The sequence below is a fragment of the Brassica oleracea genome, chromosome C2 (assembly GCF_000695525.1).
Source record: "Brassica oleracea var. oleracea cultivar TO1000 chromosome C2, BOL, whole genome shotgun sequence".
NCBI lineage: Eukaryota > Viridiplantae > Streptophyta > Magnoliopsida > Brassicales > Brassicaceae > Brassica > Brassica oleracea.
In genome coordinates this window covers 10,224,332-10,249,798 of record NC_027749.1, presented here as the reverse complement: position 1 = coordinate 10,249,798, position 25,467 = coordinate 10,224,332, and the positions used below count along the sequence as shown (strand labels likewise).

At 35.8% G+C, this 25,467-nt stretch overlaps 7 protein-coding genes and 1 pseudogene across 11 annotated transcripts; 7 read left to right on the top strand and 1 right to left on the bottom strand.

Moving 5' to 3' along the window:
• Positions 1-1,264: 1,264 nt before the first annotated feature.
• On the top strand, positions 1,265-1,793 carry LOC106327861 (major oleosin NAP-II). The gene has a single exon (XM_013766153.1). The coding sequence runs from the start codon at positions 1,274-1,276 to the stop codon at positions 1,664-1,666; it is 393 nt and encodes a 130-aa protein (XP_013621607.1). The 5' UTR covers positions 1,265-1,273; the 3' UTR covers positions 1,667-1,793.
• An 873-nt stretch (positions 1,794-2,666) lies between these two features.
• On the top strand, positions 2,667-4,557 carry LOC106327859 (myb-related protein Zm38-like). 2 transcript variants are annotated; one of them, XM_013766149.1, is made up of 4 exons: positions 2,667-2,960; positions 3,141-3,270; positions 3,784-4,022; positions 4,110-4,557. In XM_013766149.1, the coding sequence occupies exons 1-4, from the start codon at positions 2,828-2,830 to the stop codon at positions 4,493-4,495; spliced, it is 888 nt and encodes a 295-aa protein (XP_013621603.1). In that variant the 5' UTR covers positions 2,667-2,827; the 3' UTR covers positions 4,496-4,557. The 2 variants fall into 2 exon arrangements, with proteins under 2 accessions (XP_013621603.1, XP_013621602.1); XM_013766148.1 differs by having other exon boundaries at positions 3,784-4,557.
• A 2,291-nt stretch (positions 4,558-6,848) lies between these two features.
• LOC106327860 (ubiquitin-conjugating enzyme E2 30) lies at positions 6,849-8,618 on the top strand. 3 transcript variants are annotated; one of them, XM_013766150.1, is made up of 5 exons: positions 6,849-6,921; positions 7,245-7,334; positions 7,520-7,647; positions 7,747-7,851; positions 8,206-8,618. In XM_013766150.1, the coding sequence occupies exons 2-5, from the start codon at positions 7,265-7,267 to the stop codon at positions 8,347-8,349; spliced, it is 447 nt and encodes a 148-aa protein (XP_013621604.1). In that variant the 5' UTR covers positions 6,849-6,921; positions 7,245-7,264; the 3' UTR covers positions 8,350-8,618. The 3 variants fall into 3 exon arrangements, with proteins under 3 accessions (XP_013621604.1, XP_013621605.1, XP_013621606.1); XM_013766151.1 differs by having other exon boundaries at positions 6,875-6,921; positions 7,248-7,334; positions 8,206-8,560; XM_013766152.1 differs by lacking the exons at positions 6,849-6,921; positions 7,245-7,334 and adding an exon at positions 7,363-7,446.
• Positions 8,619-9,037: 419 nt separating this feature from the next.
• Positions 9,038-9,920, top strand: LOC106323401 (annotated as a pseudogene).
• A 1,797-nt stretch (positions 9,921-11,717) lies between these two features.
• Positions 11,718-12,842, top strand: LOC106327788 (GPI-anchored protein LORELEI-like). Its single transcript, XM_013766037.1, has 3 exons — positions 11,718-11,919; positions 12,020-12,079; positions 12,365-12,842. The coding sequence occupies exons 1-3, from the start codon at positions 11,832-11,834 to the stop codon at positions 12,751-12,753; spliced, it is 537 nt and encodes a 178-aa protein (XP_013621491.1). The 5' UTR covers positions 11,718-11,831; the 3' UTR covers positions 12,754-12,842.
• A 69-nt stretch (positions 12,843-12,911) lies between these two features.
• Positions 12,912-16,563, bottom strand: LOC106327787 (actin-related protein 8). Its single transcript, XM_013766036.1, has 12 exons — positions 16,168-16,563; positions 15,871-15,956; positions 15,729-15,799; positions 15,549-15,616; positions 15,389-15,450; positions 15,213-15,310; positions 14,874-14,955; positions 14,517-14,659; positions 14,145-14,293; positions 13,714-13,847; positions 13,429-13,547; positions 12,912-13,228 (listed from the first exon to the last, which is right to left on the bottom strand). The coding sequence occupies exons 1-12, from the start codon at positions 16,491-16,493 to the stop codon at positions 13,157-13,159; spliced, it is 1,410 nt and encodes a 469-aa protein (XP_013621490.1). The 5' UTR covers positions 16,494-16,563; the 3' UTR covers positions 12,912-13,156.
• A 554-nt stretch (positions 16,564-17,117) lies between these two features.
• Positions 17,118-20,016, top strand: LOC106320161 (uncharacterized WD repeat-containing protein C2A9.03-like). Of its 2 annotated transcripts, XM_013758538.1 has the most exons (11): positions 17,118-17,234; positions 17,621-17,665; positions 17,750-17,865; positions 17,968-18,132; positions 18,208-18,294; positions 18,407-18,541; positions 18,636-18,746; positions 18,829-18,920; positions 19,016-19,121; positions 19,214-19,300; positions 19,386-20,016. In XM_013758538.1, the coding sequence occupies exons 2-11, from the start codon at positions 17,653-17,655 to the stop codon at positions 19,797-19,799; spliced, it is 1,326 nt and encodes a 441-aa protein (XP_013613992.1). In that variant the 5' UTR covers positions 17,118-17,234; positions 17,621-17,652; the 3' UTR covers positions 19,800-20,016. The 2 variants fall into 2 exon arrangements, with proteins under 2 accessions (XP_013613992.1, XP_013613988.1); XM_013758534.1 differs by lacking the exons at positions 17,118-17,234; positions 17,621-17,665 and having other exon boundaries at positions 17,725-17,865.
• A 2,202-nt stretch (positions 20,017-22,218) lies between these two features.
• LOC106325555 (zinc finger protein ZAT4-like) lies at positions 22,219-23,876 on the top strand. Its single transcript, XM_013763603.1, has one exon. The coding sequence runs from the start codon at positions 22,488-22,490 to the stop codon at positions 23,718-23,720; it is 1,233 nt and encodes a 410-aa protein (XP_013619057.1). The 5' UTR covers positions 22,219-22,487; the 3' UTR covers positions 23,721-23,876.
• Positions 23,877-25,467: the final 1,591 nt, after the last annotated feature.

Genomic DNA, 25,467 nt, shown 5'->3' with positions numbered 1-25,467 from the left:
AAGCAAGTCTTGTAATAGATTGTTTAGGTGATTTCTAATAAATCAATAGTTGGTTGTTTGTATTTTATATTGTCTCTTGAATTATCTTCTGCAATACTATTGTGGTGTCATCTTTGCACTAACAAAATGGGCCGATAGAGAGGTTCATATTGGCTTTAACTTATACGGTTACACCGCTTTGATGTTATTTATTTCTGGTCCCCTAAGGGCATTTCCAACCTCACTTTATTTTTCACTTTAAAATAGAGTTTAGAGGAAAAATGCTCTAATGGTATTCTACTTCTCACTCTATAATAGAGTGAAAAATACGTTTACTTCAAAGATAGAGTAATTTATTTTTTTTTGTTCATCACTCTATTTTCTACTTTAAAATAAAGTATCACTGGAGCAAACTCAAACTATATTATAGAGTTACTCTATTTTATAGTAAAAAATAGATTACACTTTTGGAGATGGCTAAAGTGTTCTATAAAATGCTTATAGAATAAGATAGTGTGGCAACAAGTGTAGAAAAAAAATTGGTTGCACTTTGGTCCGGTCCTCAACAAAAGCTCTGCATTTTCATGGACAATAGAATCAAAATCATTGGTGGTTTATTTGTTTTTGTTATTGCAGGTGACATTAGGTGTATAAACGCTTCTTAGTTATGTTCCGGTTTCACTAGTTAGTAGTGCGTACCAAGCAGGAGCTTTTAACACTTCTTACTTTGATGCTGCTTCTTAATCACACTCTCAGGAAGCCATCACCTTCTCTTCTCAGATCTCTTCCACAAGTCGCTAACTCAAATTTAAGCTAAGCTCTCTTCACCAAATTAATTTATTTTTCTTTTACTAAAACAAACAAAACTATTGCTTACATTATAATTATACCATCAAATGTTCATCGAATCTTTGGTTAATTATGTTGTATTAGCAGTCCTTGATTCGAAACATAAAGTACAAAAACGATTAGCAAAACTTTCATATGAATCCTAGAGTCCTAAGTGGGTTTATCAGTGTTTTGAATCAGTAAATTCAGTCTAAATCTTTTCATATACTAAACCGGTTCGAAGCTACATTGGAATTCGGTTTTGGTTTAGACATGATTCGGTAACTTCAGTCCGGTTCAAATCCGTAAGCCTGGTGGATAACGTTTTGGCGATTTGGTTTTACAAGAATTAGACGTGTCATGAAGCTGTAGCTTATCAGCATCCACGTGTCAATAGCCCACCACCTTCCTTTCTATATAGCTATGCTACAAAAATTCTTTGAAGTCACAACTTGAGACCATTGATATGGAGATTCCTGAAGGAAGAAGAGATGTAGCCAGAACCGATGGAGAGAACACGACCAGTTCTTCGGTTGTGTTTATAACCGTAGCAGCCGTGGCAATAGTTGGACCGCTTGTGGGTCTGATGAGTTTCAGCCTCGTCGCGACCATGACTCTGTTTCTTATCGTTTCTCCGTTGATGCTGATATTTGCTCCTGTGTTGATGGCAACGGTGGCGATTCTTGTGGCAGCTGTGGTGGGTGTTGGGGTGGCTGCAGTCATGTGGTTAGTGGGGATTGCCGCTTTGGTTTGTTGTGGACGAGAGATTGGTGTTGGAACCGGAGTTGCTGAGAGGATGGTTGAATCGGTGGTGAGAGAATTAGGTTATGGTCGGAGTCGTTACTTCCAAGACAAGTGAGATGATGGTTCTTCAGGCTTACGTTTCTTTCTTTTTCAATCTTGGAAAAAGCGGCCGTCTCATGATTCATGAGATTTGAAGTGAATAAAGAAAGTTGAAAACAAAGAAGTGAATAAAGAAAAAACAAAAAGATGTCTATGATAACTATAATTTTTGATCAATTTTGTTAAGTGTTTTCTTTTGGGTCATCTTTTGTTAAAGTTTGAGCAATTTTTGTTACAAACAAAGAGATGACTATGCCTATGTATCTTTTGTTAAGTGTTCGAATTGCAAAATCCAACATGCAAGGGAATGATGAGTTTTATGTATAACCAACGATCAGCTAATACTGCCACAGATGCTCTAGCTCATCAACCGCAACACATTTGATTTAGCACTTTGACACGCACAAAAAGATATATTTCAGATGAAACATTTGATCAATGTTTTTTTTTGGTATTTAGGTAACATATTTACGAATATCTTAACATAAGTGGGGTCCTAAACGGACTAAAACATAAGGAATACGTTCGTACGGAGGAGAGTCGAAAGGAAACGGTACATGTCTTATGATTTTTTTTGTGTTTCCACGAATGCTCATTATTGCACCACAAGTACGCCCTCGATTCTCAAAATATTCTCCGTACATCACGAAGACATTGTCTTACAAAAAAAAGAGGAAAAAAGGTATTGTCAAACTTTAGTGTCACAATTATATAAATCAATATTCATGTTTTTTTTAATTGGAGTAATTTTATTTTTAAATGTAAGTAATTTTTTTGGGTGAAATTCGATAATACGATTTTAAAAAGTGATGAAAATGGGATATACAAGGAGTTGACCAAGCGTAGAGTGGGTGACCTACCTGCCAAAGGGAATCACACGCTCTGTAGCGTTGAATTCTTTAAAGAGTTTAATCACTTCATGCACATTTGATGCTAATTTCATCGTTTTAATTCTTTTATAAGTATGCATACATTTTCTTTCTTCAGTTTCAATTTAATAGTCTCGATTACAAGAAGCCAAAGAAACTAAAGTTTGGTAGTTTTAATTCTTTTGGGCAATCTTTGATTTATCTCTTTTTCATATCTTCACCAAATTTTCTTTTGTTTCTTGTGGCTGAATTAACTAAAGAAAAATCTATTTGTTTTAGAGATAAAAACTAGAAAAGAAAAGAAAAGAATGGGTCGGATTCCATGTTGTGAAAAGGAGAATGTGAAAAGAGGACAATGGACTCCTGAAGAAGACAACAAATTGGCTTCTTACATTGCTCAACACGGTACTCGTAATTGGCGTCTCATCCCTAAAAACGCTGGTAAAATTAGTTTGCACTTCTTTAATCAAGTAGGAATAGTCTTATAAAGATCTGATTATCCATCACTCTGCTGAATATTTCAAGACAAACTTTTAAAAACAAACAAATGTTTGTTAAGGTAAAGATTTGGTTTTATAATGTACATACATATAATGGGCTGGTGAAAATTTGTTTTTCTAGGATTGCAGAGATGTGGGAAGAGTTGTAGACTAAGATGGACGAACTATTTGCGTCCTGACTTGAAACATGGACAGTTTTCTGACGCTGAAGAACATATCATTGTCAAGTTTCACTCTGTTCTTGGTAACCGGTATGACTTCTTTATATGCCATCTCTCTTATGGTCATAATATTTTCTGTACGTTCCATTTTCTTGGATGTAGAAAATTAATGATAGACTAAAAATGGCGTGTTTTTAAATAAATAAAATTATTATGGAATATTGATGCTTGAGGCTGTTGAAAAAAAAAACTGAATGAATTTGTCCACAAGTTTCTTGGGAAACAAGAAACTGAATATCAGATCTAGCTATAGCAGGAATTGCCTTGTTATATATACTTAACTAACAGAGTTTTAATCTTTTGAGAAGTTTGATGTTCTTAAAATGAATTGCTTTTCTTAACACCTATTTGACTCAGAAATTAAAGGTTGTAATCAAAGTTTCAAAAAGAAAAAAAAACTAAAGGTTGAAAGATTGCTGATGATATTATATGTTTTTATTTCCAAAAGAGCAACAGTTAGCAAAATTTCTGAGGAACAAGAAAGTGAATAAGAAAGACATAAACCTTGCTGGAGTTTTCTTTTGACGTATGTGTATGGTTCAGGTGGTCTTTGATTGCGGCGCAGCTTCTTGGTAGAACAGACAACGATGTGAAAAACTATTGGAACACGAAGCTGAAGAAGAAGTTGTCGGGAATGGGAATAGATCCAGTGACTCACAAGCCTTTCTCACACCTAATGGCAGAGATCACCACTACACTCAACCCTCCTCAGGTCTCTCACCTCGCTGAAGCTGCACTCGGTTGTTTCAAGGACGAGATGCTTCACTTGCTCACCAAGAAACGTGTTGACCTAAACCAAATCAACTTCTCAAGCCCTAACCTTAACCATAATAACCCTAACAACTTTAACCAAACTGTTGATAACGCAGCTGGAAAGATGAAACTGGACAATGATGGTAATGGGATAATGAAGCTATGGGACATGGGTAATGGATTTTCGTATGGATCGTCTTCCTCGTCCTTTGGGAATGATGAAAGGAACGAGGGATCCGCTTCACCTGCGGTTGCGGCGTGGAGGGGTCACGGTGGAATACGTACATCAGTGGCTGAAACGGCGGCAGCGGAGGAGGAAGAGAGGAGGAAGCTGAAGGGAGAAGTGATGGAACAAGAGGAGATTGGATCTGAAGGAGGAAGAGGAGATGGAATGATGATGATGAGGAGGAGGCAACATGATCAACATCAGCAACATGCGTTTAATGTGGATAACGACTTGTGGAATTTACAGGCTGATGATCTCATTAATCATATGGTTTGATCTTTTTAATAGATTTACTGTTTACATTTTCATTTTGGATCCCGTTGGTAGTTAACTTATGGTTATGACTTATGAGTCAGTAGGAAACTTTTTTCCTGGTTGTTTACAGATACTAATAAGGTTTACTCTTTTTATGACAATAAATAAATGTAAATAAATACGTTTTATACGAAAGCTTATATTAATTGGCTTGTGCCTATAGAAATAGCATACTTACGAAATTTCAAACACGTCACTTTTTCCGCAAATATCTATAGTCTATTAAAACAGAAGTACCCATTAGAAATACCCCTTAGCTTTTAAAGTTAATTACACTTTTATGCCACTGAGAATTAAATTGAATTTTCTATTTTAATGCTTGTTTTTTTCGGTTAGATTAATGTGTTTTCTTTAAATAAATTCGAGTTAAATGTAAATTAAATCAACTTTAAAATGCACCTATATTAACAAACTATTGAAATAAATATTAACAAATTATTGAAATAACCTAAACTATGAAAAACAATTTAAAAGTTAGCGTCCACATTTTTGGTCTTATAATACGTATACATTATCATATATAAAGAAAATTGATGTTTATTACTATAACTTACCAATCAAATATGTTGCATATATATAAGACGTGATTCACTTATGTTTTAACCTTTTTTATTATAAACTTTTTAGAATATTATCATATTCCATCAATATCTTTTTTCATAAAAAGGAATATTCCATCAATATCAGCTTCATATTTTGAATATAAATTAACTTTATTCCCATGATTTTAGTTAAAATAGGCAGGTCAATTTATATCCCGCCCAAATGGATTTTTAGAATAGTTGTAACTCAATTTTAGTTTAACCCAAACACATAATATACTAATAATATATTTCAATCATACACTTAAATATGAAAAAAAAATGTCGATATAAACTTGATCTAACATAGTATATTAATATATATACATCCAATCTTTTTCTATAGTTACATAACTACTCCAACACACATTTAATAAATATATATATATATATAACACGATACAGTAACAAAATATATGATATACATAAATCATTACATAAACACCCGTGCGGTCTCACGGATCAAGCTCTAGTTTCCATTAATTTTAAAGAGTGATTATAGAGACAAAATACAGAACCATAGAAGTACATATTCTTACATATTACATGACAAACCCCAATGTTTCGAGAAAAAAACACCATCAGCATCTTTTTAACAATTGCTGACTTTTATTTTCTTCCCAGAGACGAAAGCTTTTATCTCGAGAAGCAGTAGCAACCAGATCAGGTTGTTTTGGGTCACAACAAAGCTGATCCACACTAGCAGCACGGCCCTTGAGTTCAAGGTCTTTAACCTTACTCTATAACCTCACATTCATAAATAATCAAATTACAAAGAGTACATAACTCGAAGTGATAATAAAAATGATGATAACTCAATTTGCATCAAAAGGTCCACCGAAACTACACTAGTAGCAAACACCTAAAGGAAAAAAACATATCATATGTATGGTAATGATAATATTTATTGGGATGCATAAACGTCAAAGTAAAGTTTGTTACAATATAATGTTCTGTTGTTTATTACATGTTCAGTTACATGTCAATTTTCTATTTTCAAAATTGATAGCCTAGTCTAGGCACATCTATTCGGAACCGAGCTGAAAACAAGGTTTGATTTTATCAATTACCCTAACAAATCCTATATCTCTAGAACTAAAAAACTGAAATCGAACCGGAATTGAATCGAGAACCGGATTTCTATAATATAATTTATATACTTATAAATATTGATTATATTTAGTTTAAGATAATTAATTCATTACAAATATTATTTGTAAACCAAAATACAAAAAACCGAAGCATCATAATATTTTTTATCCAATATATTTAAAACTATATGTGAATCATCCAAATATTTTTATCCGAAAACTCAAAAAATCTGATATTTAATATGAAAAATCTGAATTTTCTTATTTTTAATCCTAATTAACCGCAAAACCAGAATCAAATAAGATATGAAGTTACGTCGGATATTAGCCGGTTTTCAAATTTGTTACCCGAACTTAACCAGAAACTGAATAACCAAACCGAAATCGAAATTTTTTTCTGAGTATCCAAACAGATCCTAAATTTTTAGAACCGAAGAACAGAAAAAAAAACCGAAAAAGCCAAATCATAACTGAACTGAAAACCAAATGACAGGTTAGCCTAGTCGATTAATTAGTCGTAAATTGGGTCATCAATCAGTCAAATAAAACAGCCGCTCAAATGTTGGGCCGTATAATGGGCCCATTAAGGAACCTATCTGTTGCTACGTGGCAAAACTTGACCGCTCGAATGAAGAGAAGAATCTATTTAAAGCGTATCGACTGCAACCCTTCAACTTCGAAACAACCTAAAGATCGATTCAAAACCCTAAGAAAGGTTAGGTCACAATTAGTTATCTCGATTCGATTCGGATTTGGATCATCATTTCTTGTAGCGTTTACTCGTTTCCCAGCTCCCGATCTTCGTCGTTGATCTCTTTTTTTTTTTTTTTTGTTGTCATTCACTTTGATTCTCTCTCGGAATCTTTTGCGTCGATCCATGTGTGTTTGTTCTATCTCTTGATATAAAGTTTCTGAATTGTTCGATGATTTGCCTCTGTTTGATCAAAAAAAGTGTAATCTTTAGTTAATAATCACTCTGATCGGGCTTTTGATTTAGATTCTTAATTAATTATCTGCGTTTCATGATTTGCCAAGCAGCAGTTAGGACTGTTCAAGCTATGGCCTCGAAAAGGATTAACAAGGAGCTTAGGGACCTGCAAAGGGATCCTCCTGTCTCATGCAGTGCCGGTGAACTATCTTTTATGGACTTTAAAACACCACCTTTAACTTAAAAGTTGGGATCTTTTTCTACTTACTAAGACGCACCTAGAGAGACTCAATAGCTGCTTTAGCAAACTCGGTATCAGATTTTAGGATAATGATTCTTTTCTGATGAGTTATTTAGATTGTAATGATATTGGTGATGTTATTAGGTCCTGTGGGAGATGATATGTTCCATTGGCAAGCAACTATCATGGGTCCATCCGATAGCCCCTTCGCCGGAGGTGTGTTTCTTGTTTCCATTCACTTCCCGCCAGATTACCCCTTCAAGCCACCAAAGGTACTAACAGCAGTTTCGTGTGGTGGAGCTTATTTGACTTTGTTTTTTCATCAATTCATCCACTTCTGTGGTGATCATGGATGGTTGTTTACGATGCAGGTTTCTTTCCGCACAAAGGTTTATCACCCGAATATCAACAGCAATGGCAGCATCTGTCTTGACATTCTGAAAGAGCAGTGGAGCCCTGCGCTTACCGTATCCAAGGTGATCATCAGTCTGTTCCCACTTCCATACTTGTTCGCTCAGTCTCTTTTATGGCCATGCCTTTGTACATTCTCTCTGTTGTGATTGTTCTTTTTTGACTAAAGATTAAGCTTTAGATTTTGGTCAGGTCTAAGTACTCGTGATATGGTATTAGTCTAGTGATTGTGGAAGGGCCATCTCTTTTATTAGGAGTTCGTTAGTTTCCTTACCTCAAGGCCTTCATTATCAAATTGATGACATCACATCTGGATTTCCATTTTTAAATGTTTTACATCTTCTTGAAGATACTTCGGTTGATACAAATAATGATATTCAATAATTTGCATAAGAGTTGGGTGGTTGCATTTTCTGCAGGTTCTTCTGTCGATCTGCTCATTACTGACAGATCCAAACCCTGATGATCCTCTGGTTCCAGAAATAGCTCACATGTACAAGACAGACCGAGTCAAGTACGAGACCACTGCCCGTTCCTGGACCCAGAAGTATGCAATGGGATGAGCGGGGATTGGCAATAATTATCTGCACAAGTGCATTGCACATTGTCTAAGAAGAGGAGAAATAAGAAAGGAAAAAAAAAACACTATAGTGTGGCTCTTTATTACTTTTATTATCTTAAGCCGTGTGTTGGGGTGTACATGAGCTTTTTTTTTACTATGTCTAGTTGAGATATTGCAATGCTTTGAGTGAATAAATTGGCTATTATATATGATTAAGATGTGTCAGACTCTTGCTAATGTGTATGAAGAACATACAAACTTCTCAAATAATAGTCATTGCTTGGTGGGTTAACTATTTTACTATCAGAGTAGCAGTGAAATGATTTGGGATACATGCATAAACGTCAAAGTTTGTTATCACTATAATGTTATGTTCTCGACTAATTTCAACTCTTTATTACATTTTTTGTTACATGTCAACACTCTTATTTTCAAAAATTGATAGACTAGACGATTAGTCGGTCCATCAGTCGACAATCAGTTTTAAAAGGGATCCGATATCAATCAAATAAATCAGCCGCTATAATATCGGGCCTTATAATGGGCCCATATAAAACCCAGCTCTCGCAACGCACCACACTTGGTTGTGAATAACTGCTTTTGAAGTTGGGGATCTTTTGTACAGAGAGTTTAGCAAACTCAGCATCAGTTTTAAAAAGTTATTTAGACTCTAATGAAATTAATGATGCATGCTATTAGGTCCTGTGGAAGATGATGATTTATTCCACTGGCAAGCAACTATTATGGGTCCAGCTGATAGCCCATTTGAAGGAGGTGTTTTTTTTCTTTCCGTTCACTTCCCACCAAATTACCCCTCTCGTCCACCAGAGGTAACAAATTTGTTTTTTTTGCATGTGGAGCTTATTGAATTTTGTTTATCATCAAATAGGGCTTTTTTTTCTTCCTTTGGTAATCATCAGTGGTTGTTTGTGATGCAAGGTTTCTCTCCTCACTAAGGTTTATCACCCGAACATCAACAGCGATGATGGGAGCATCTGGATTGACATTCTGAGACAGAATTGGAGCCCTGCACTTACTTTATCCAAGGTGATCATCAGTCTGTTTCACTTTCATACTCATGACTCTGCTTCCACCACCACTTCTTGTTGCTCTGTTATGTTATGGTCATGCCTTTGTCCGTTCTTCTCTGTTTGTAATTATTCCTTTTGACTAAGGATTTGGGTCGTCTAAGTACTCGTGATATGGTATTAGTCTAGTAATTCTCGAAGGGCCCATCTCTTTCATTAGGAGTTAGTTGGTCAGGGCCTTCATTGATCAATATTGATGACATGACATGTGGATTCTCATCTTATATGTTTACATTAGTGAATTGCTTGAAAATACTCTGGTTGATTATATGATGATATTCTTGAATTTTGCATATTCAGCTTAAGTGCTAAAAAGAGTTGGGTGTTACATTTTTCACAGGTTCTTCTGTCGATATGCTAACTGTTGACAGATCCAAACCCTGATGAAGCTCTGGTTCCAGAAATAGCTCACATATACAAGACAGACCGAGCCAAGTACGAGACCACTGCCCGTTTCTGGACCCAGATGTATGCAATGGACTGAGCGGTGATTGGCAATAATGATCTGCGACAGTACATTGCGCCTTAGACGTCTAAGAAGAGAAGAAGTAAAAGGAAAAAAAAACTGAGTGTGTGTAGCTTTTACTTTAATAGTTTTTAATATCACAAGGCATGTGTTGTGGGTGTGTACATGAGCTTTTTACTATGCCTTGTTAAGATATTGGAATGCTTTGAGGCTGTTATATGATTAAGATGAGTCAAGTCTCTTGCTATGTGAATGGAGGAGATACAAACTTTGCAAATTATATATTCTTTGCCTTTGTGATCAACATAAAATACTAACAGTGAAATTATTTTGGACCAACGTATTTAGATCATCCAAAAAGGATTATAATTCTTTGCATTTGTGATCAACATAAAATACTAACAGTGAAATTATTTTGGACCAACACATTTAGATGATCCAAAAAGGATTGTACGGTGTTTGATTCCTATTGGCCCTTATGGTTTGTCCAACAGAAAAGTCCTGAGAATAGAATATAGTGAATAAGACTTGTTCTACAATTTTGACAATATGCATGGTTTTCTCTGGAAAAAAATCAACATGGTATTAAGTATTCAAAAAAAAAAGGTACTTAAGTATTCAAGAAGTTAGCTGGCTACTTGTTTGCCTTTTTCGAACTGAATTAAATCTAAATTAGATTTCATTACAGAATATGGTAATTCCAAGACAGTAAAACTTTTAAAGAAACATAAAAAAATTGTAAAATGTTGTAAGAGAAGCACAGGAGGGTACCGAGGACCTCGTAGTCCAGCGGTACTGCCTCTTAGAGGGCTGGGAGGTAGACTGTTCGACTAGCGTGGAGGGGGAGGCGTGTCCAGGACCGCAAGGCCCAGACGAAGGCTGGCGCCGGACCTAGGTGGTGGACTGCAAGGCCAACACCTGGTTAAACAAAAAAAAAAAAAAAAAAAAAAAAAAAAAAAAAAAAAAAAAAAAAAAAGCACAGGAGGTTCTCATCTGAAAAAAATTCAACAACAAAAAAGGAGATACTTTGATATGATGTGTTGCATGGTAATTTATTCACTTTAATCTTATGGTTTACAATTTAATTATTAATTAAATTATATTAAAATGAATACTATTTTATGTATGAGATATTTTGTTTGAGAGTTTATGTTGGGTTAGGTTTCATTGTCAATATTACCTATATATATGTTGATAAGGTAAAAGTAGGACTCAAGTTGCATTTGCTATTTGTAGATTTGAATGATTTTTTCTTCTTGCCTCTAAAATGTTCATTTCTTTCAACTAGGTTTCTGTAAATAATGGACTTCAACATCGAGCAAACTCTCACCGCATGTGAATAAACGCTCAAATAGAGGAAATAACAGATAAGGGGTATCCCTCCCCTAGACATTAGATGTTACAGAAAGGAGCAGTAGCAAGCCCAAGCAGAATAGGATTTTGTATGTTCAAAACAGAATGGTAGAGAATTATCTTACATTATATTCATAAAATGAACATTAAAATTAGTATACCATTCTTGTCTTGGAACACAACGTTCAAATTTAAAAAAAAAATACCATTCATCACCAAACTATCCTATGTTAATTTGTTTATCAGCGTTTTTGTTGTAACCTATAGGAAAATTAAGTTAAATATACATCATCGACAATTTGGCACACTGTACTGATTGATATATACAGTAGCAACAAATAAAATGCCACGGCAATGAAACGTCATTGTTTGAGAACGTTGCATTAAAGGCTCGCACGTTTCCGCGTCCTTGCAAGGCTGTAATCCAATGTTAAAAATATTGTCATCAACCTCTCTCTTTTTAAGGAACTTAATTTTTAGTCTCTCTCTCTCTCTACCTAACTTGGTGTTTCGTGATAGCTGTTGTCTTTATTTTTATCAGTTCTCTTTAGTCACTCTGTGTGTAATCAAAGAACCATGGAGCTCAACTTCCTCTCTAGAGCTCTTCTCGTCTCTCTTCTACTCGCAATAGTTTCATCTTTCTCATCCTCTACTGTTATCTCCGGTAACACTTTCTTGATTCTTTTCTTCCCCAAATAACTGTTTGAATGTTCTCAGTCAATTTGTTTTTTATTTATTTATTTATTTTTTTGAAAAAAATGCAGATGGTGTGCTCGAATCTCAGGATTTGGTTATTGGAAGAAACCTACTTCAGGCCAAGAAAAGTAAGTCACTTCGCAATCTCATAAAATCTTGCTTTCTCCAACTTTTTTATCTTCTTCTGATCATTTAAAACTGAATCTCTTCGCATGTATTAGAATCTTAGTTAAGAGTTCCATTTTTTGTTTCCCAATGTGTGAAAGCACAAATACAAACCGATCCAGATGGAGCTACCTCTATGTTGATCCATATTCATAATTTTGATTCTGGTTTCTTTATCCTGGAGGTTTTTCTGTGTGTTTATTATGCTTATAAAATTCCTTACTTTCTTGGCCAATCCATGGTAACAGAATGTTCCCTGAACTTAGAGTTTATGAACTACACTGTCATAACGAGCCAGTGTAAAGGTCCCAAATTCCCAGTAAAGGAGTGTTGCTCTTCCTTTTTAGAGTTTGCGTGTCCTTACGCCGAACAGCTCAACGACCTGTCCACAGATTGTGCAAGCACGATGTTCAGTTACATCAATATCTATGGGAAATACCCGGCTGGACTGTTCTCTAGCCAGTGTAAAGGAGATAAAGAAGGCCTCGAGTGCCCCGATATGCCTCCCAATTCAGTAGCAGACGTAAACACAGCCACCACCACCACCACCACCACCACCGCTTCTTCTCGTATTTGGATGACCGTAGCTTTATTCGTGACTGTTTTATTATTTCGAGGCCGACAAAGCCATATGTAATGCTGCTACTTGTTACAAGTCTCTGTATATCTATGATTAAGGGAACTTCAAAAACTTCTAAATGATAATTTGTATGATTGACTTATGTATATGTATCATTGTCTCTTCTATAAATTGGCCTAGTAAATATTATAAAGAAGATTGTGAAAGGATTTAAGTATATAAATCAACAAAAGGTTTCAACAAGCTATATTTAAAACACAGTGTGTATAAGCAAGTAACTTGATTCTTCATAATGTTTTCTAGGCTTTGGAGGGCAAACAATAATGGAACACTATTACACTATACATCCAGACATGTAAAGTACCTTGGAACTATTATGCAGTCAACATGCCTCTCACTTACGAATCGAATAGCTTGGTCTTGTATATCAGTATATGTAAGAAGTAAAAACCTGAGAGATTCACCACATTAGTCTTGATTTGCGACGGAACTGCTTCCTTGTGATACACCAAGGACCAGGAAACGTGCTTAACTGCACATAGTAATTAATTAACATGCAATTGCGTGAGCCTCAGGCGTGGTATGTTAAATATAGCACCATCTAAGGTATGTTTCAGACAGTAGCACTTGAGAAATAATCTGTTGGTATTAAAACCGCCAAGGAGACTGAGAAAGAGAGATGCGTCGCTTAATTGTAAACTCATGAATATCATCAATATAATATCGACTTACGTTACTGATAAGCTTTGCTCCATGCCATGCTGAGTCCACGCCGCAAGGAGGAGGGATTACTCTGACTCCATTGCATATATAAGAAGGAAGGTGGTCATGCAGTTCTTTCTCTAGCCTTTCTGGATACAGCTCACAAAGACAAAAACAAACCGCATAGGCATGTCAGTTAAGTGCTCTATTCTTTTAGATCGAGTTTCAAAGATGTTTCAACTTGTATGAAAGAACTACTAATTATTCACTTCAGAGTAAATTCATGGCATTACAAAAGAGGTAATATTATCGTACCTGCAAGTCCTGGCAAACATGAGCTTCCTCCAGCCAATACTACAGTCTTGAACCAGCTATCATCACCTGTAACTCCTGCTGCATCACAATGGTCCATACAGAGCGCCACTGCCTGATGCAAACTCATTGCCCGTCTGTTTTTGCAATGACATATACCAATCAAAAAAAAAAAATTTAAAAATGGTCAATGTTCACAACAACACACAACCCGGGCATGAGATGTATGCAGTTTTATCACTCTACAATGATGTAATCTGAGAAAATATTAGTCACGATGAAAATGGTGGAACCTATTAACAAATTTTTGGACTATGATCAGATGATATAATTTCTAGATTCAGAACTAGTTTAGATTCCATATCCTAGAAAGGCTTCAAGGATTTATTTTTCTTAATCACTGATGCTAATAAGTAGGGTAAGGTAGGCCTTACAGTCCAGCAAGACGTGGTTGGAATAATATCTCCCCTGTCTGAAAACGCTCCTTTGACAGAGTAAACCACCCTTCACCCGCAATTTTCATTGAAGCTTGTGTGTCCCTTGAAAGTTCAGCTTTATAATCAAGCGCCACATAACACAGGTTCTACGTTCGAATAACAAAAAATCATCATGTAAACCAACTTACAAGAAAGAGCTATACTCAGTTACTTCTTATGTTTAACTTTTAATAAATAGTTTAGGAGACATTGTACATCATGTCTATCTTACAGCCTCGCACAGGGATACGTTGATTTACAAAAGAGCCATTTACGATGGAAATCTACGTAATGATTTGCTACTAGGAACAGGTTGGTCAATGGTAATACCTCTTTTAAAGTACGAACAGTGTAGAGCGATTGGAAGGTAATGTTGTTCTCTTGCATCTTCTCCTTAAGGAATCCCGTGAGTTTCAACGCTCCAAAACCAATGATTTCTACACCTATCTGGCGCATCACCTTGCCATGCAAAACTGAAAAACACCCAGCAAAAGTAACTTGCTTAGACACAAGTGAATGGTGCAGAGAGAATCAGATGGATACACAACGGACTTTTTAATAACAATTTGAAATGTTCACATATTCATTCATCTTTTTGACACAATTAATCAAATTCATTACCAAGTCTCTAAAACTAACTGAGAGGATACAAAAAGAATTGAATGATAGAGATAGAAAACAGCCTACTCGGAAGAATGGTTATGACTTGGAAACCAATGTTAACAACAATTCCTGAAGTCCGCCGTGCAGCATACAGGGCTAAAACAGCCTGAAAATATAGCACAGATCATTTATAATTTGCATAGGACTGTAATAGTAATAAAACTAATCATGTTACAAGGAAGGCATAATACTATCTCCAGTTGGTGACGTATCAAATTCAGAAATATAAAAAGAAAACACATAATATCATTTCTTCTGGGTAAAACCGTGGGGAATGAGGCTATAAAAAAGGTGAATGAATCTCTCTGAGGAAAACACCGCTTTGAATCAGCAGAAAGCACTTAAGAGTGAAGAAAGGCTCGCCTGATTAACTGCGCACACTGCAGGAACATTCATGTCAAACAAGACATTTAGGATAGCAGTCTTAAGTTGCCGCCTTGATGCCTTGGCTGATTCAGTATCTGAGAACAAAAATGAAGAAAACCTTAAAACCGGAACCGCAAAGATGTAATCTTGAAGTTGTAGAACTATTAGCTAACCATCAAAATGACAGAGGGGCAGTGACACCACTATTGGCTGCATAGAGGGCTTAACCTGCATCCTGTAAGAAAATTATCACATAAGAAACTATATATCCACATGTTACTTAGTCAAGAAATACAAAGCCAGGTGTTACTTTAACAAAGAGGCAAACCAAACCTGGTGAAAATGGTTGAAAAGAACTGTTGAAGCCTAGCGTATATGGGTGACTCAATGTTGCCAAATTCCTGGCGATCAAACTAGTAAGAACTATCTTGTGTGCAAGAGAGAAGAGGCAATGCTTACTAACTCTGTAAACAAGCAAATAATGGAGTGCTTCAGTACCAACGATTATCTCACCAGAAAAGTCGCAGAACGTCCAGAAGGTGAAGCATACTTGCTCCATCCAAACTTGCAATATCCAGAACCACCTAAATGAAAATGAATAACTTGAAACTAGTATACAAATACAATCGTACTCACAACAAAGAAGAAAGCATACCATCGATAATTATAGAGCCAGGAACTCGTGCCCTCTGACCATAAATGCGCATGAAAGACAACTCTCCTGATTGACTAGAAAGCATTCTGCAAAAAAATAGCAACTAAACCTTGAATTTTCTTATACTCATCCCCAAACACATACATTGATTCTGCAAAAATAGCTACTAAACCTAGAAATCGTCTTATACTCATCGCCAAACACACATTGATTCATCTATTGACTAATCAAAAAACAAAGAGATCATCACTAGCTAGTAACCGATAACAATCCTCGATAGCGATTTCGTAATCTCACCGGAGAGGATAACCAGAGCGCAAACTAGTCTCCGCGAAGAAGATGGAGTCCCACGACTCCTGCGAACACTGGAGATAGAATATCCAGAGACGATTACCACCAGCCAAACATCTCCACGCTTTGCAAGTTAAGCTCAATTTCACTGCGTCTCTCGGCTCCACCAGCATCAGAATCTGGATCAGAATATCCATCGGTAGATGATCGAACGCGCCAAGAGAAGAAGAGGACGACGACGACAGAGGAACCTGAATCGCGCTATGGCTCGCCGAATCCTTGCCGCTACTCGATCGGCTCCACACCGATCCCCATACTTTCCTCAGAATCATGGCCGAGTTTCCTCGTCGCGCGCGCCTCTGCCAGAAAAATTTTCCCGAGAAAACTAATCAGGGAAAATTTGGATAAACGATGGAGAAAACTTTATCTCGGTAGTTTGGATGAGACTGACCGACGTGGAAGTTTAAGAAAATGACACGTGTCCAAATCGAGCGCCAGGATTTTGTTACTCTCACGCGCGAAGTTTAGATGAAAGTGGTCTCTCACTCACCGACTCAAATGTCAATCATCACATAACGATATTTTGTGAACCCAATGAAGAAAGTATCGAAGTGGTCAGGACCACGTGCTTCAGTTTATTTTTTATTTAATTTTGTCTACTAATATAATTAAGAAAACACATTATTTACAACAAAAAAAAAAAAATTAAGAAAACACATTAAATACTAAAGAATATGGTTTGTTTTATGTTTTGCAGATTTTGTGGAGAAATTAACAAAATTTGTGGATTAATTAATAACTTGTTTAATCATCATATGTCATCGAAAATTGTTAATTTAAACTTATACTATAAGAAGCAATTAAAAAAAAAAATACTGGTTCAAAACTACGATGATGTGGGACACGTGGCTCTTTATCATTGGATGTAAAATTGCTTTGTGGATGCAAAATAATGAAGCAACTTTTTTTTAATAAGGGAAGAGAGTAAAGATTTGGAGACGCGGTGTATAAAAATGGATGCTCAGATCCGGCGGTGATTACCTAATTCTCAACCAGTTTCTCCTTCAGATTGGGTAATCCGATTTTCTTCTCATTTATTTAATTAAATTCTCTGATTATTATGTATCTGGTGAAACGAAACCTCTCTTTTCGAATTTAGAGGTTTTCTTTCTGCGTTGATGACGATCCAATCCAATCCAATCCGTATATATTATATAGATTTAGAGCATGAAATCGAAGAATTTATTGGTTCCCGGCTTGCTAGGGTTTATATTCGTGAATTTCAATTGAATTTTCGAATGATTTAGATTTCTGGAAAAAGGTACTATTCTTAATTTAGAATTCTAATCCGAATTATTAATATGGTTACAGAGTTTTGAAAAATTCCTAATTCGTCGTGTTTGATTGATATTTCGAGAAATGATCTTCGTCTCAGAGATTGTATCGACTGTTGTTGCAGGGTGGGAGTTAGATTCGTGATCGAGGTCTAACATGGCTGACTTTGGTTTGTTTCTGTTTCCCTTATTTGATGATTGAGATTTTTTTTTCAAATTGAATCTCACCATGTGTGATTATAATGAAACTGAAGATGAATATATGGCTGATGAATACGACATGGATGATTTGGAGGATGAGATGAATGCTGAGTTTGATGCTAGAGATATCGATGCATCTGATTCAGAAGTCGAAGATTTTGAACAATTGGTTTGTCTTATTATTATTATTATTATTATTATTATTTGTTTGTTTCTTGGTGTTTTGATTGACAACAACACTCAAACTATTTGTACATATGGAATGTTTCAGAACAAGGCTGCGGATACTTCTGCAGCTCAAGCTCGGAATGGGAAGGACATTCAGGGTATACCGTGGGAGAGACTTAGCGTTACTAGAAAAGACTACAGGAAAACTAGGCTTGAACAGTATAAGAACTATGAGAATGTCCCTCATTCCGGAGAAGAAGCTGGGAAGGTGACTTACTTACATTTCATGCCCATCTCTTTGGGAGATCGTTTTCTCATTCTAGTCTTGCTTTATTGGAACCAGCATTGCACGGATACGGAGAAGGGGAGCTCTTTCTATACGTTTAGGAGCAATTCTAGATCAGTGAGATCAACCATTCTTCATTTTCAGGTTTGTCAACTGTCACACCATTACACTCTGTTATGCTTCCAATAGTGTATTCCCTGTTCTGGTATTACTGATGGAATAGTTAAGCTGAACTATTTTGTCTTCTTTGTTGCAGTTGAGGAATTTGGTTTGGGCTACATCAAAACATGATGTTTACCTCTTGTCCAACTACTCTATCAGCCACTGGTCTTCTTTGACAGGTTCCAGGAATGAAATTCTCAACGTTAAAGGTCATGTAGCTCCTTCTGAGGTTCGTCTCTCAAGCCTCCATGTTATTAATTTGACTCGGGATCTCCTTTCGTCTCTGTTGGGTTTATCTTTAGCCGATATTCTATGTTTTTCAGAAACATCCGGAGAGTTTGTTAGAAGGATTTACAGAAACTCAAGTTAGCACTCTTGCAGTAAAAGAAAGGCTGCTAGTTGCTGGTGGGTTTCAAGGAGAGCTCATTTGCAAGGTTAGTTTAGAGGCGTTTAATGGAATATTAAGGTTAATAGCAACTCCATGGTGTTTCTAATTATTGTTTCCCCTGCAACCAGCATCTTGATAGACCTGGTGTGAGTTTCTGCTCGCGCACAACTTACACGGAAAACGCTATCACAAACGCAGTAGATATATATAGAAACTCCAGGTAAGTCTTCGCCTTTCATATAAATTGTCTGGTATTAGCCTTACAATTTTAGAGAATAGGACAAAGAGAAACTGAAACAAATATGGTCTTGCCAGCGGCGCGCTTCACTTCATGGCCTCAAATAATGACTGTGGAGTCAGAGACTTTGACATGGAGAGGTATCAGCTTGTCCAACTCTTCCGTTATCTTTGGCCCGTCAACGTAAGCTCACTTAACCTCTCTTTTTTTCTGGCTCTTGTGCGGATTATTAAAACTCAACCTTACAAATTTATGATTTTGGGAAATTTAAACAGCATAGCTCCCTAAGTCCTGATGGAAAACTAGTAGCAGTCGTTGGAGATGACCCAAATGGTCTATTGGTAGACTCAAGCAACGGACAGGTACTTGACATTCTTCTTCCCAGTACCGTCTATTTTACTCCGGTTAGGCCGTGGAGCCTTACTGGTTTTGATTTTCTGTTTGCAGACGATTGGGACGCTAAAAGGTCACTTGGATTATTCATTTGCATCAGCTTGGCATCCCAACGGTGTGACATTTGCAACAGGAAACCAAGACAAGACCTGTCGCATTTGGGACACAAGGAAAACCTCGGAGTCGGTCGCTGTACTAAGAGGTAACCTTGGAGCGATCCGGTCCATTAGGTTCACATCGGACGGACGGTACATTGCGATGGCAGAGCCAGCAGATTTTGTCCATGTGTATGATACAAAAACAGGTTACAAGAAGGAGCAAGAGATTGATTTCTTTGGAGAGATTTCGGGGATATCGTTTAGTCCAGACACTGAGTCTCTCTTCATCGGTGTTTGGGACCGGACTTATGGAAGTCTCTTGGAGTATGGTCGAACCAGAGACTACTCTTATCTAGATTCATTGCTTTGATAAAAAATAAAATTTCAAAATAAAAAGAAACTTGCATAAAATAATCTGTTATATGTATTTGGTTAGATTTCATACCGACAAGAAAAGAGAGACTTCGAAGCTGTTCTGTTGTGTAACTTTACTATGTACTTTTAAAATGTACATTTCCAGAAAGTTGGGATTGTCTTGGGATCATAAAAACCTCTTAGAAAGATATTTTAGGTTTGGTTTGAAGATATTCTTAGAAGATTTTATATCCTAAAACCGTTTGCTATATTTATGGGATAAGTTGAGCACCGATTGTAATCGTATAAAATATTCTCTAAATTATGGAATGATAAATTTTGCTTTAAATTTTACATCATCTTTGTTTGATATTTCGGTGAAAATGTTTTCCATGGTTTCTTACATATTATTTTGGTTTGAAATGTTTGGATTCAATTTTTGTGGTTTTCTTTAAAATATAAAAATGGATTCAACATGTTGTTAAGCATTGCTGTATATAATTGTTTTTACTTTTGTTTTGTTTGTCTACTAATTTTTAATTGCAACTTGAATGACTTAGTAGGAAAAGCCCTCCACCACTAATCTATTGGCCACTGAGTTTGGTACGAAATCTAATGTACGTAATCTATAAGCTATTGTTAGTATATTTATGGGGTTAATATAAAAAATTACTTGCTGTAGCTGACCCAGTAGCTTCTACGGCTATGCACTCTTATATACTCTGTAATCCACACAAGTAATGTAAACATATCCGCTTTTTAAAATAAATAATAGTATAGATATTGGTAAATAGAAATATACTTGTCAAAAATATTTCAAAAACTAGATAACATTAATTTTTTTACTAGATAAACACTTAACTATGAATTAAGAGTGATCCACTTCCTAGATAAGAATACCAAAGGCTTTACCTTCTAATGTTATATATAATTGTTTAGATTTTATTTCAATATGTGTCTTACAATTATTTTTTATTTATTAAAATACTGGACAAAGATGGAAAAAAAGGAAAAGTAGAATTATTGAATAGGTTTAGAAAGGGTGAAAACATAAAAAGGAGCCATATTAAGTTAACTTTGATTAAAAGAGACAAATATGAAAATTCTTAAATGAAGATTTTTTCTTTAGTGACATGTTTATTAGATCTTTAAGATTTGGAAGTGTTTGGATTCTGTTTATGAAAATTTTTGATAGTGTAAAAATGTTTAACTAATATGTGTCAATATCTGTGACTAAAAAAACTAATATATGTCCATAGAAATTCTACATTACGTACTTTTCACATATTTTTTTTTTGAAAAGAGAACTCTTCATTTTTTTTGTAACTTGAACTTTTTATATTTTGCATATAACATAGTTTGATATTGGTTGTATATCTTTGACAAGAAAGTTGTACAATTCTTAAAACTTGTATAACAGAATATGGACTTAAATTTTTTTTTTTTTGGTAAAATATGGACTTAGATATAAGATTATATTTAATAAAATAAGTCAGATTAGTTGTATATAAAATATATAATTTAAATTAAATTGCCTGAGTTTGAGCTTAATTTTTAAAGTGTTTGGTTTGGATAAACCACAAAGACTCAAAAGTCAAAGCATATTTTAAAGTTGATTGTTTTATTGAAAAACTGAAATCAGAACAAGGAAAAATGGTTCAAGAAACTGAACCAAACCTGGATTTTTGAGGAAGTGAGTTGACTGCAGAAATGCGTGGGACTAAAAATATTAAATTCAATTTTTGAAGACTTAATTACTAAGTAGATAATTATTAATTACTAATGAAAATGCAAGAGATGTGTATAAATACCGGTATATGTTTCTTTTTTTTTCTCCACTCTTTGATAAGAAGTTAAAACCCTTTGGAATCCCAATCAAAATTTTTTTTTTGATGCAAGGGATATCTCCAATTAAAAATAAAATAAATGAAAATCCAAATAAAATCTTGATTTAATTACCATAAATTGCAATGCCCACGAAAAAATAAATGGAAATTAATCATCTATTACTATTCCCTAATTGCACGATCGATTACGACGTGGTTGGTTCCAAACACAAAACGTGAACTCAACTTTATGTACACACAAAATCATGTTTGGTAGACTAGGATCTTCAATCAATCATAGATATATTCTTTGTGTATATCAAAAATAAATTATGGTAAATTATAAAAAAAAATCAAAGAGGTAAAATTGAAATAAAACTTACACAATATATATTAATATAAAACACTGTTTTACTAGTAAAAGAAAGAAAAGCAATTTGTGTTTTGTATAAACAGTCAAACACGACCTTAAATGTTAAAAGTCATATCTAGATATGATACATACCATTTAATTAAAACTTAAATAACAAAATCTATATATTTATATATACCTATATATATATATATACATATAACAATTAGATAAATAAAGACTATTCATCCCAAAACTTGAGTAGACTCTTCTTCACTATTTTTTCTCTATTGTCTACATCTTCTTCACCTCCCTAAGTCCTGTTCGATTCTATTTTGTCTTTCTTTGATTTTCATATATTTGAGATTTATCTTGAGTTTATAAGAGCTGTGGGAGAATATCTTCTTCAGTACGTTAGGTATATACAGAAAGAAACCCTATTTTGTAATTATCAGCTGGTGAGATCTGTTTTCATCTTCTATCTATCCGAGCTTGACTTTTGTGTGGATTCAAGCTTCGTAAGCTAATGGATCAATTAAGTGGTAACAAATCCAACTGTGGATTCTCACCCGGGAGTCCTAGATTTGGATCTACACAAGAAGAACAAGCTGAAGACGTTGAAAAACAAGCTAAAAGCATCGATCTCAGGGAAGAAGATGATGACGATGATGATGGAGCTACAAGTGCAGATCTAGAAGAGAAGAAGCATATATGTTGTGCATGTGGCAAAAGCTTTACGTCAGGTAAGGCTTTAGGTGGTCATAAAAGGCTTCATATGCTCCAAACTCGGAAAATTTCAACGGTGAGACCAAAGATGGTGTCTGCTGGTGATGAGAGGGGTGAACTCGAAGTTGATTGTTGTGTTTGTCATAAGAAGTTTCCATCAATGAAGGCTTTATATGGACACATGAGGTTTCATCCAGACAGAGGATGGAAAGGAGTTTTGCCTCCTCATCATCCCCTTGGTAATTTGTCTTCTTCTACAATCTCTACTGGTGATGATGACGATGATGATGATGATGATGATCATTGGGAATTGGGAAACGTGGTTGACCTAAAGGAATCGGTCAAAGGATCGTGGACGACAGGGAAGAGAGCAAGAAGAAGTGCTTTGAAGATTGATGAGTCAGATATTGATGCTAGGAATCTACTGTTCTTAGCTACTACTGCAGAAGCTGTTGATCTCGATGTTGCAGGGACTTCTGATTCTCATTCCGGCGAAGAGATGATGACCAAGAAGAAGAAGAAAAGATTGTCTCATGATCATCATCAACTTGAGGTGGTTGTTGGTGGAGCTGATGAGGAAGGTGCTGGTGCACATGAGAAGCACGTGTGTGTGACTTGCAACAAGTCGTTTACTTCTTATCAAGCTTTAGGAGGTCATAGAGCAAGTCACAACAAGGTCAAGGTTTTGGAGAATCATCACGCTAGGGCAAACGGTGAAGCTTTGTTACTTGGTACCGAAGCAATGATAGCCGGTTTGGGTAGTGCTCAAGGACCAAACACATCAATTAGCAGTAATGGAGATCATGTTTGCAACAAATGTCATAAAAGTTTTCCAACAGGTCAAGCTCTTGGTGGTCACAAGAGACGCCATTGGACTGGACCAGTTTCTAGTGAGGCTGCAACCGCTGTTCCATCGGCTGCGACTGCTCCAGGTGGAGCATCTTCTAGTCAGGTAACAGAGACAGTGCAAGAGGTGAAGAAAAAAAAGCTTTTGGAGTTTGACTTGAATGAGTTGCCACCTAACGAAGAATGACTCTTAGAAACGTATATATGCAGACAAAAGACAGTGAAACTAGGGAGTAATGATGGTATAAAGAGTTGTTGACATGGTAGTTTTAGAAAAGAGATAAAGATGCTTTTGGTTTTTGGTTATTATTGAGGTTCATGGTGTTTGGCTTTTAATCTAATTTGATGGGGTCTTTCGTTATTTTTTTTATACAAAGGATATATGATCCTTTGTATTCCTCTCTCAAGCATCATCATAAACACCACCTAATATTCACCCAACTAATAAGTTGAATTTTTCTTCCTACAAATTCTTAAGAGCTTAATATAAAAAACACACACACACTGACGTCATACCATAGCAGCACACAAAACAAAGAAGCAGCAAAGAGGAATTGATCATGGCATTTTGATATGACTTTTTATATAAAGGATATATGATCCTTTGTATTCTTCTCTCAAGCTCTGACTTTTCTTCTATCTTTTATGCTTTTGGATTCACACAAAGCATGATGGTTTAAATCGACCAAAGTTTCAAAAAGTGAACCCATCTTATTCATCTCACTATCTTATCTTTCTTTTTTCTTCTTTTCAAATTTATGGTCTCTCCATAAATATATGTTTGGATATTTTTGGTGATGAATAGAAGCTTGATAGTAGAACTTTCTTATAGACAAAAAATATCATAACCCATTTTATATAGAAAGTGGATCTCAAAGTAAGGCCATAAACACATTTCCACTAAAACAAAATGCTATGATCTACAGTTCAAGTTACACATTGGAAAACTTTCAACACTTGCTATGGTATATCATTTTGTTTTCTTTGCACTATCTTAACAAACGGAAAATTCTAGTTTTGAAACTTCCCAACAGCTGAGCTAGACAGAAAGAAAGAATCACTTCTCGATATTTATGTAATATTCTTACATTAAGAGAAGACCCCAAGATAAAATAGTTTTCCCAATAATTTTGTAGGTTTGGAGGTTTACAAATCTAAAGCTCATAACCAGGACGAGTTAGTCTGGTGGTAAACGGCTTGCGGCTGCAAGTACGGCCCCGGGTTCGACTCGCACTGGCCACCAGGGAATTTACATGCGAACTTGCTCTGGCGCCCGAGACCGAAGACCGTTGCCTGGCCATGACCCACCTTCGGGTGTGCGTCCGCGCCGCTAAGGGTTCGGTCTCTAGTCTGGACCACCACGGTGGGACCAGGACACTCGGTTATCAAAAAAAAAATCTGAAGCTCATCAACAAGACATCTATGAGTCTAAATGAATCATTTTGTTATATAAAAAGAGTATACTGTTTATTAATTATTGGTTTGGTCTAAAACTCTTCAAGACGTGGGCATTATTAACTTTCTACCACTACAAGAAAACAGGAGGATTCTGATGGCCGAAATCGTCAGAAATTCGTCGGAATAGACCGATTCCGACGAATTTCTGACGAACCTATCTGTCGGTATCGTTTTATCGGAAAAAAAAATTCGTCGGAATTTCGTCAGAACTTCCGACGACTTTCTGACGAATACCGAGAAACGTCATTCTGACGAACTTCCGACGATATTACGATGCGGACACACGAGACCAGAGTTCATCGGAAAAACTATATACCGACGGAGAACGTTCCTCAGACAATTCCGACGGAGTGGATTCCTCAGTATATTCCGACGAATTCTTGGCGTCGGAATATACCTACGGACATTGGTTCGTCGGAATATACCGACGGATATTTGTTCGTCGGTATATTCCGACGGATATTGGTTCGTCGGTA

What these genes read in the sequence shown, in the direction of transcription:
- LOC106327861 (XM_013766153.1), top strand. Translation starts at nt 1,274, where the DNA reads ATGGAGATTCCTGAAGGAAGAAGAGATGTAGCCAGAACCGATGGAGAG.
- LOC106327859 (XM_013766148.1), top strand. Translation starts at nt 2,828, where the DNA reads ATGGGTCGGATTCCATGTTGTGAAAAGGAGAATGTGAAAAGAGGACAA. An exon ending in TCTCATCCCTAAAAACGCTG is followed by an intron (nt 2,961 to 3,140) that starts GTAAAATTAGTT and finishes TTGTTTTTCTAG; the next exon opens with GATTGCAGAGATGTGGGAAG. An exon ending in CACTCTGTTCTTGGTAACCG is followed by an intron (nt 3,271 to 3,783) that starts GTATGACTTCTT and finishes TGTATGGTTCAG; the next exon opens with GTGGTCTTTGATTGCGGCGC.
- LOC106327860 (XM_013766150.1), top strand. Translation starts at nt 7,265, where the DNA reads ATGGCCTCGAAAAGGATTAACAAGGAGCTTAGGGACCTGCAAAGGGAT. An exon ending in ACCCCTTCAAGCCACCAAAG is followed by an intron (nt 7,648 to 7,746) that starts GTACTAACAGCA and finishes TTTACGATGCAG; the next exon opens with GTTTCTTTCCGCACAAAGGT. An exon ending in CTGCGCTTACCGTATCCAAG is followed by an intron (nt 7,852 to 8,205) that starts GTGATCATCAGT and finishes CATTTTCTGCAG; the next exon opens with GTTCTTCTGTCGATCTGCTC.
- LOC106327788 (XM_013766037.1), top strand. Translation starts at nt 11,832, where the DNA reads ATGGAGCTCAACTTCCTCTCTAGAGCTCTTCTCGTCTCTCTTCTACTC. An exon ending in ATCCTCTACTGTTATCTCCG is followed by an intron (nt 11,920 to 12,019) that starts GTAACACTTTCT and finishes AAAAAAATGCAG; the next exon opens with ATGGTGTGCTCGAATCTCAG. An exon ending in CCTACTTCAGGCCAAGAAAA is followed by an intron (nt 12,080 to 12,364) that starts GTAAGTCACTTC and finishes CCATGGTAACAG; the next exon opens with AATGTTCCCTGAACTTAGAG.
- LOC106327787 (XM_013766036.1), bottom strand. Translation starts at nt 16,493, where the DNA reads ATGATTCTGAGGAAAGTATGGGGATCGGTGTGGAGCCGATCGAGTAGC. An exon ending in TGGCTCTATAATTATCGATG is followed by an intron (nt 15,800 to 15,870) that starts GTATGCTTTCTT and finishes ATTTTCATTTAG; the next exon opens with GTGGTTCTGGATATTGCAAG. An exon ending in ATGTTTGCCAGGACTTGCAG is followed by an intron (nt 13,548 to 13,713) that starts GTACGATAATAT and finishes AGCTGTATCCAG; the next exon opens with AAAGGCTAGAGAAAGAACTG.
- LOC106320161 (XM_013758534.1), top strand. Translation starts at nt 17,725, where the DNA reads ATGTGTGATTATAATGAAACTGAAGATGAATATATGGCTGATGAATAC. An exon ending in TCGAAGATTTTGAACAATTG is followed by an intron (nt 17,866 to 17,967) that starts GTTTGTCTTATT and finishes GGAATGTTTCAG; the next exon opens with AACAAGGCTGCGGATACTTC. An exon ending in CAACCATTCTTCATTTTCAG is followed by an intron (nt 18,295 to 18,406) that starts GTTTGTCAACTG and finishes TCTTTGTTGCAG; the next exon opens with TTGAGGAATTTGGTTTGGGC.
- LOC106325555 (XM_013763603.1), top strand. Translation starts at nt 22,488, where the DNA reads ATGGATCAATTAAGTGGTAACAAATCCAACTGTGGATTCTCACCCGGG.